Source organism: Diprion similis, chromosome 13 (genome assembly GCF_021155765.1).
Source record: "Diprion similis isolate iyDipSimi1 chromosome 13, iyDipSimi1.1, whole genome shotgun sequence".
In the NCBI taxonomy this organism is placed as follows: Eukaryota; Metazoa; Arthropoda; class Insecta; order Hymenoptera; family Diprionidae; genus Diprion; species Diprion similis.
In genome coordinates, this window is record NC_060117.1 from 5,531,452 (window position 1) to 5,541,591 (window position 10,140).

Consider the following 10,140-nt stretch of genomic DNA (forward strand, 5'->3'; position numbering starts at 1 on the left):
TCACAACGCAATCTAGTTTGTAGAAATTTTTATCTATAATGAATATATATATATACATGTATAGATATATATACACTTACCCAACGTGTTCTTGAAACCGATGCATTGAGAAATGTGTGGAAACTGCAAGATTTTCCGCCATTTTTTACTTTTCCCCTTGTTGCTGTCACCACCGCCTGAAAATGAAAAAAAAAAAAAAATGAAAATTCATCTCATTGCGCATATATTTCGTAATTTCTGGTGTAGAAAATTTAAAGAACTCGATTTTTTTTTATCCATATTTTCAAAGTTTGGACATTTAAAGAATAAACCATTGAAAGGATTTTTGGAAATGTAAAGTATTTTCGGAGTTACAGTTATTTTCAATATTTATAGAAATTGAATCGAGGTTTTTTAATTCTGTTTTTTATACAAATTAATTGACAAAATTATTGTTGTTATTATGACTAAAACAAAACGACGGTTTACTGGCTGACGAAAGGAAACTTCATTTTTTCCACGGAAAGTAGGATTTTCAAGAAATATTATTTTTCACAAAAATAGCGTCAATTCGAAGGAAAAACTAAAGAAAAAAAAAAAAAAAACAACTTGATGAAATTTTCCCCTTCAAATTGATGCCTGCATTTTTGTCAAAATTAATATTTTTTAAAAAATCTTACGCATTTCGCTAGATCTTAGTATCATCTTTCAAAATATTTTTCTAAAACCAAAAAAAAAAACGTTCCTTTCCATCACCCACTTCAACGAAATTTTATTTAAAAATGATTCTAAAAAAAAAAAAAAAAAAAAATTTCTTGTACTTCAAGACTAATATTATAATGAAGGAAGTTCATCACTTCTGTTTGCATTTCGAAAAATTTCATTTTTATTGGGATTAAAGATTTTGGAACGTGTATCATTGAGGTTTTTTTTTTTTTTTTTTAGGTTTTCACAATCTTTCTCGAAAACATTGAAACGCATGTAACATAAATCGAAATCTGAAGAGTTTGAGTAACGTTATAAAAAAAAAAATTTCTTCAAGTTAAAAACAGAAGGGCTTAGTCGTGATTTTTTTCTCAGTTTTTCTTTTTTTGCAAACGCTCGAAAAAAACTATCGACACGTATTTAAATAAATAAGTTGAAATCTGATATATATATATATATATAAGTTGACTGAATAAATAATTTGAGTGTGACAATTTTTTTTATATATATATATTAATTTTTTTTCTTTCTTTCTCTCTTCCTTCCTTCCTTCCTTACCACTTTAATCATAATAATCGACTCAAATTTTTTTTCTCCCCCCCCCCCCCCACCGACTTGATGGACGAGATTTATGTGAATAAATCGCTACTACTTTAATTCACAATCAGTCAGTCACTGTCCTCCCACACGAGAAATTGTCAAATTATCATATGAGCTCACCCACCACTGTACAACAACCTTCTGCCCATCGTCACATAAACACGATGCGTGTGCGTGTGTGTACGTGAGACATAAAATTGAGCAAGGGATACCCGTAATGTCACACCAGCATAATATTATATGAACACCTTCAGGAGGAGAAGTGTTTAAATCAGAGTTAATTGATTCATCAATTAGCCCCCCCCCCCCCCCCCCCCCCCCTCTCCTCATGAATTATATTATATATCCAACGTTCCTATATCGAACTTTGATTTCTTTTCTAGTTTAGTTCAGTTTTTTTTTTTTTCTTTTTTTTCTTACTTTTTTCAACTCGCGTTTTTATATCTTTCGAAAGGTAGAGGCAGCAGGCCGCCATGCACGTATGGATTATGTCTTGTTGACACGATAGTAGATGTATATATATATATATATATATATATATATATATACCAGGTTTAGTATTATATATAAGCCGAGGGCTTGATCAGGATGACTGGTTTAATGGACCACCACGTCTACTTCAATCAAAACTATAACACCATCGAGTTGAACGAGCAGATATATATTATTATAGAGATACACCCGATGATCGCTCGCTCGGCGATAAGATTATTGCCCGTCAATTTCGAGGTTGATGGTGAAAAATTTTACTTGGCGCATGTTTCGTTGTTATAGTTCTCATTCCTATTTTTTTGATTTGTTTTATTTATTTATTTATTTTTTTTTTTCATTTTTGTTCTTCGTACAAGAAGTTGAAAATCAATTTACGTATTGTAATTTGCATAATTGTTTTACGGATCGAAAAATCCAATATAATTAAGCTTTTCAAGGAAAAAAATGTCAGCTGATTAAATCGATTGAAAAAAATCGAAGATGGCGGATCCAATATGGCTGACGAAAACTTCAGATTCGATCGAATCGGGAGTAAAAACTCTGTTCAGGGGTTTTTGGGATCGATGATTACGAGTCGGAAATCATATTTCGAAAATTCAATGTGGCAAGTTCAATCAGTGACCCATAAAACATAGATTTTTTGCATAAATTTTTTTCAACGGATTCGATCAAGTTTCAAATTTGCAACCGCCATATTGGATCTGCAATGTTGAATTTTTTCAATTAGATTTCAGATTCGAAACTAGCAGTCTGAAAAACCATTTAATACTATCTTGTTATAAAAGTTGACTCAGCAAAATAATTCGCGACTCGTTGGTTTAAGTCATTTAAACCGGTAGAGTTAGTTTATATAAATGCGTAATTTTTGTTAGCAGAATTATCAAACTGAAACTGCGAGATACAGTAAATAATCCTGCTCTAATTCTGTATTAAAATTGTTGTTAAAGTCAACGTTTCGTTAAAGTCACTTTCCGCAATTGTTGTTGTAGGTCTGTATCGAATCGACTACAGCGAAACGCTAAATTCTGTAAAATATCTCAAGTCACGCTCCAAACAGAATAAAAAACAACGTGATTATTAAAGTGTCGCTCAAGACTAGCCTGAGCATATTTCTATCGTCAAATTAATTAAATCTAGCGCATAAAAAAAAAAATTTATTTTTTTCTTAAACCTAATCGATCAAGTCAATTTTGTTTCTTTTTTTCTATCATGGATAAAAAATATTTCTTTTTTATATAAGAACTTTTGAGTTGCATATTTTCGTTTCACCTGTTGTGTAACAACGTGTATAGAGTATAATTATTATAATAATTATTATTATTATTATAGTATTGAACTGGCAATCATGATTAAATTTACATAGGCGTGTAAATGGAAAAAGAAAAAAAAAAAAAAATTTGATGGTAGAATTGATTTGATTAAAAACGACCAACCGCTTACAATGAATGAAGGAAAGAGAGAGAAAGAGAGAAAATCAAAGAAAGAAACAAAGAAAGGAATTTAACCCGCGCGTTACAGTTTCGTGTAACGGCATAATAAACTTGGACATCAGTTAGCGCAGAGCTATTAACGTAGATTACAACGCACGCGTGTGTGTGTGTGTGTGTGTGTGCACACATACAGTACAAGATTTCGCGTTTGCGGTGTTGTAAAACAGCAGCGTTATTATTAATAAAGAGAAAGTAGGGTTAATTAAGTAGAAAAAAAAAAAAAGGAAACCCGACAAGCCACGCTCGTTGTTTACACTCTGTAGGATATGAATCCTGACAGATTAGCAGTTGCAAACTTTCGAACACGCAGGCTAACTTGTGTGTGCGTGTGTGTGTTTGTGTTTTTTTTCTTCCTTTAATTTTTCTTCTCTTCTCTTCTCTTCTCTTCCCTTCTCCCTCTCTCTCTCTCTCTCTCTCTCTCTATCCAGGTGGAAAATTTTCGCGTGTGAAACGTGTCGTTAAATTACAATATAATACCACAGTCGTAACAACGATGTTGTAATCAAAACAAAGAGATAATAAATATACCGAGACAATTTTTTTTTTATATATATATATATACCATTGTACGCTCATTATAAAACTGAAACTTACATTTCTGGTTACAGAATGAAAATTAGTTTTGTAGCTATTGTATATGAGAAAAGAGAAAAAAACAAAAAAAAAAAAAACTTACTAGACTGTGCTTTGATCATAGTCACAGGCAATAAATTATCTTGTAATAAACTAACAGTATTTGCTGAAAGTTCATCGGTTTCATCAACAACAGCAACAACAACAACAACAACGACGACGACGACAACAACAACAACAACGACGACGACGACGACGACGACGACGACGACGAGCAAAATTTCATCGGTTTCAAAAACAACAAAAACAACAGCAACAGGAGCAGCAGCAACAACAGCAACAACGACAACGAAATAACTACAACAATATTGAGAAAAATTTTATCGGTTTCAAAAACAACACGACAACAAAATCTGCAGCAAAAAATAATGAGCAATATTTCATCGGCGAAAGTTCACCGGTTTCAACAACAGCAACAGGAGCAGCAGCAACAATGACAACGACACAACTACAACAATATTGAGAAAAATTTCATCGGTGTCATCGGTCAAAGTTCATCGGTTTCAACAACAGCAAAAGCAACACGACGGTAAAAACAACAATGACAACAACAACAACAACAACAACGACAAGCAAAATTTCATCGGTTTCAAAAACAACACGACAGTAAAAACTACAACAACAATAATGAGTGAAATTTCATCGGTATCATCGGTGAAAGTTCACCGGTTTCAACAACAACAACAAAAACAACAACAAAAATAATAATAATGATGAGCGGAATTTCATCGGTGCAGGGAGTAAAAGAAGACGCCACGAATCGCTCAATCTAGCTTACATGTCGATAAATGTACCGATCTTTTCAGCATGAAAGTTATTTTTGGTGTGACAGATTGTCATAGACATGAAGTGACGGATGGCTGCTGCCTTCTCTTCCGTATACACACACTTTTAAGCCCCTCTTCAACACCCTTGTCACACTTTTAACGCTTTTTTGCCGATGTGACGAGGTGAAGCATCCGATGGTCAAACGTCATTTTGCCTTTGGTACCGGCATCGACATTTCAAATTTTATTTTCATTTTTTTCATTACAGTGAAGGTAAGAACTGATTCGCGAATTTCGTTGACGCTTCGCTCATTTTGATTATAAAAATTGCAAAAACATTTCGGTGTGAACTTCTGACGACTGTAAGGTTTGGTGCGAAATCGATGATATTTCAGGGTTAATATACGTCAGAGCAAATATTATTTTCACACAACAAAAACGTTTTGTTGATTTCATAGTACGCGGAAAACAAAGTGGTTAGTAATGTTCTGGAAAAGATTTGGCACCGCAATACCATGGATTTTGTTGCGATTGCGAAATCAGATCTGCATAGTGAAATCATTTTGTAAGGATTGAAAAATGGTTGTTTAATTTTTGTAACTGAAAAAATTATCGTTGCATTGTAATTTGCGCTACATGAATCAAGTGCCACGTCAAAAAAAGACGAAGAAATATGCCATTGCGAATTGACTGGCTCATTCAATGCTGTCAGACCACGAATGATTCAGTTCTGCTGATTATACTAAACTGATGCCTGGATCCCCTCCTAATAACTGCTCATCTTACTTCTCTCTCGCGAGAAAGGATTTTTAACGTGTTACGAAAGTATTTTACCACTTCAAAAAAAAAATTTTGTTCATTTACGATGTAACGAATTATTTGATGAGGGTAATCGATTGGCGGCTCTCGTGATTTCGTAAATTTGACTAATCTTTATCCACCGAGTATAGATTTAGTGAACTGTATGAAGCGATTTACTTGAATCTACCAGAGGGTAATCAACATTTTGTTAGTATCATGAAAAAAGTATTATTTAGTTAAATTGATTGAATTAAAATCGTGATTTCGTATAATTAAGAGTACACTTCATACAATTAAATTTCTGCACGATTTCGGAACAATAATATTATCAATTTTTGTATTTAAAACAAAATACTGTGTTCCCAGGAGAAAATTTTCTACAAAATGAGTCTAAAATGTTTTTTTTTTTTTTTTTCTTCCAAGAAAAGCAAAAACTTTTCTCCGAGAACGATACACGATATATTTGCGTTTCAATCAATCACAGGAGAGTATATATGGTTCACTTTCACTCTTGTTTTGATATGCGATCGTTTCTTTGATAGGCGATCAATTCCATTTGCCCACTTTCAAAAGAACCTGATACCTACCAAATTTCTTTCAAATTACAGCTGTTTGCTTCCCATAGCAATGAGTATTTAACCTTAAGATTATAAGTACTGTACATGAAAATGACCAATTAGCTGAGTCAAAGGTGATGTTCACCCTTCAATAAACCGTGTAATGAATTTTCAACTTGCGAGAGTGAATTCCGTCTTCTTTGAAGATGCTTGATAGGTATTACCTAAGGCGTCCGAAGGTTCAAAGTGGCTAAGTACATACATAAATTGAGCACTTCAACTAATGCATTTACTCATCTATATGCCTGCATCGTATATACTTGCAAAGTAGGTACTGTGCAGAGTTTCATCGAATTTCGAGACAATGATATATATATATATATATATATATAATACAAAGACTCTCCGTTTTCACATTTACAACGCATTTTCATATCATTATTACATTTCGAAAGCTGTATTCTAACGAGTCTGAAAATAGTTTTGCTACTCTCTCTGTCTCTTTCTTTCTCTGCAAATTACGTTTCAAACATAATTTGGCAATCCAATATCACCGAAATAATATTCGATTCCATGTAAGTGTACAACATTAAGGTTCTTCGTTTGAGACGATTATTTTCCTCTTTTTTTTTCACTCCTAACCTAAAATTTTACCGAACATGAAGACATAAAAATTTCCTGTAAGTTACAGCCCTTAAAAATAAACGTTAACGACTTTCCCTTGGCGTGAAAAGATTTGAAATCTAAAATCTTTCACAAAAACATTTAATTTCTTCTCGAAAATGTAAAGCGAAAAATTTTCACGTCGGTATAAAAAAAAAAAAGAGTTTTTTTTTTCGTCTCTTAAGCAGACCGCCATATTATGGTTCTGAGAGTAAAGGAAAAAAAAGTTTTCTGTTTTCATTGTCAAACATTCGCCTCCCGGCCTGAACGAACAGCTTCTTCGGTTTGCATGATACACACGTCTCTGCTGTATTGCTTCTCCTCCGGCCTGTGTGTATAACTAACCAAATAAACTCAGCCTGTTCTTCGTTTTCTTTCATTCTTTTTCACGTTTCGTCCAACACTCTCGCTACTTATGCGTGCGCGCGCGCGATTTCTGACGATGATAGATCGGCTCTCTCCCCCGTTCTCTCGTCATCTTATTTTCGTAAAGGCCAAATGTCAAGATTCTTCAAGTTCATTCTTACTTTGTCAAGTGAAGACGGAAAAATTCAAGTGAAAATATTATTTGCGAACCCTTTTTTTCTAAATTGACATTATCATTCGAGTCTTTCCTGCGACAAGATTATCATCAGTTCTAATCTTTTCTCTCATCTTCGAAATTGCATATTATTATTGTGTTCATAAATATTAAGTTGAAATTATGTTTATTGGCGATATAAGGAAAGAAAGAAAAAAAATTACGACATGTTAAAAAAAATTCCGCTTCTTTTTTCAACAAACATCTCATCTTTCAGGCGTATTTCTTTCCTTGCATGAGATTCGCTCGAAATTTTGCACACATGGGCTTTTGGGGTCACGGAGATTATGAATCTGAACTCGAAATTCGATAATTCAAAATGGCGGACCCAATATGGCGGACGTAGATTCAAAATGTTCTTTGATTTCGATAAAAATTTATGTTAGACGGTTTTTGGAGTCACTCATTACGAATTTGAACTCGAAATTCGATAATGCAAAATGGCGGACCCAATATGGCGGACGTAGATTCAAAGTCATTTGATTTTGATGAAACATTAGGTTACGAGGTTCTTGGGGTCACTGATTACGAATCTAAAGTCAAAATTCGAATATTCAAAATGGTAGATCCAAAATGACGGACAAAGAAAAATTTTGCAAAAATTCTGTAAAATTTTTTGTTGTACGTGTATTAAATTTGTGTAAAAATTGGTATTCAGATTTTTACAGTAGATTAGCAGAAAAGACTTTTTTTTTTTTTTGGAAAAGTACAAATTTCGCTCATTTCTTTACACGTGCTATTTTTTTCGCAGTAAATAACCAAATAAATTTCATACATATTTCAGGCTTAAAAATGTTTCAGGTACCATATCGTAAACCAAAAAACTCGGCAATTTGTTTCCAAAAAATTAATTCATTAAATAAAAAGCTGTGCAAAAAAATATCTATCAACGTTTCAACATTTCACCGAATTAGGCAAAGTTTCAAGACAAGTTGCCAGCCTACTTTCAACTCGTACCCTACGATTCATCCAATGTTTTTCGTTTTTTCGTTTCTGTATTCTCTAAGTTTTCCTCCTGTTTTTCCTAGCGTAAAAACTGTGATATTTACCTTCTCTGGCTTTGAGGTAAACGGTGTTGGCTACGATGTTCTCCAACTCCATCAATTCCAGCTTGATCGAGGTTACTTGTCCGAATCAGGGGGAACGAAATGTCTTGGTATTTTACTACCCTGTCGGGCCTCTGCAGCCCTGATCCCATCTGCAGGACTGAACACCACGTGCCGTAACCCCTTCCAAGGAAGGCCGACGACGATCCCCTCCTTTGTTGTTGTGTTTCTCTTTGGTAAATCTCTCTCTCTCTCTCTCTCTCTCTCTTTCGCTCGACGATGCAACGGAAAGACTCTTCGTTGTTGAATTATTATTTATACACCAGGCTAACACTTATTCGGAGGGGATCGCTCTTTATTAATCATATATACACACAAGGTGAATATGCAACAGCGATGCCCTTAAACACCGCGTGTGTAAAAAAAACAACTTTTATTAAACCAAATATTTATATGTATATATTTCTTTTTTTATGTATACGTTTCAGTCAAAATTTCGAAATTTTTACCGTTTTTCCGATGTGTCGGTATTAAAATTCATTTGATTTCGTTCTCCCCTCGTTGTTTTTTTTTTTTTTTTTTCTCTCTCTTCCAATTTCTTATTTCTTTAGTATTTTCGTTCCTTTGTTTTTATTTCTCTCGTTATTTTTTAGTTTTTTTTTGGTTTCTCTTCTTTTTCCTACTTTATCCAGAGTAGGCCTTTGGTACGTTTGTTTTTATCGACGTTATGATAATAAGTTTTATGAACGACGTGCACAATTAAAACACAACGAAGGACAAAAGTCAAGGAGTCGGTCTATCGATCCAATCATTCGATCTAATCAAGCACTTCGGTATTATGACGTGTTGCACTGGTCACTCTTCGTTGAATAATACAAACAATTGTTATTATTGTTATTATTATGCGTGGATGGAAAATTGAATAAAACAAAAAGAGACGGAAATTAGTTCATTATAATTTAATAATTCGGATAATTCTTTTCCAACAAACTATAATTCCGACGTTGACGTTTTTTTATATTCCGGATGTATTATAATGAGTTGTAACAGTCAATGAGCCACGATGTGTTGCACGATGTGATAGGTACGTTCGTTCATTCTGTACCTAATAACGTAAGCTTCTTCTCTTCAAAACGAAACTCTTCACAAACGCGACGCACCAGTACCGTCTGAAATGTTAAAAAGAAAAGGAAAATAAATGAAAAGAAAAAAAAATGGCTACCGCGTGTAGGTATACAAGAAGGTATGAAGAACAAAGAACGCGATGATAAGTTAATAAAGATACAAATAAATGAGAGAGGGGAAAAGAGTTAAATTTCTGGGTTAATTATGACGAGGGGACGGTTGAAGTTAGCAACGAAACGTTGAAACGAAAACAACTCAACTGTAAGCAATTTTTCGGTTTTCAAAATATGTTCACCTCGAAAGTTTACGGAAAGTAACGATTTTTTTATATATCGTAAATGCGTTGTAAGTTGGATTAACGACGGTGTTCGAAATTCAAATGCGACTGGATTGAAGTTGGCAACTAAACACTGAACAATAATTCACCATCTTGAAATTTTCTGGCAGGATTACTTCGAATAATGATTCAAGTTTACGAAATATTAAGATATTATGTCAAACTTTGTGTAAAAGTTTCCCAAATTACAGACAACAACAACCCTGAACAGTAGCTGAATAACGATTTTTCCTGTCACTGCATCGTTACGTTGACGTTACGAACTTGAACTTCGTGTACAGAATGTCATAGACCAAACGACTAACAGTTATTTTGCCGTGCAGCCTGAAGTTCGTAGCGTGTTCGTTCGAACGTAGATTCAAAAA

General features: G+C 33.7%; 1 protein-coding gene across 1 annotated transcript in view; it reads right to left on the reverse strand.

The window, feature by feature from the left end:
* LOC124413955 (G protein-coupled receptor kinase 2) overlaps positions 1-8,675 on the reverse strand; it is a 31,719-nt gene extending 23,044 nt beyond the window's left edge. Inside the window, exons 1-2 of the mRNA XM_046894775.1 lie at positions 8,317-8,675; positions 81-176 (exon numbers count right to left, since the gene is read on the reverse strand). Of these exons, the coding sequence (XP_046750731.1) occupies positions 81-176; positions 8,317-8,368 (148 nt within the window). The 5' untranslated portion in view covers positions 8,369-8,675. The remainder of the gene's footprint in view (positions 1-80; positions 177-8,316) is intronic.
* Positions 8,676-10,140: the final 1,465 nt, after the last annotated feature.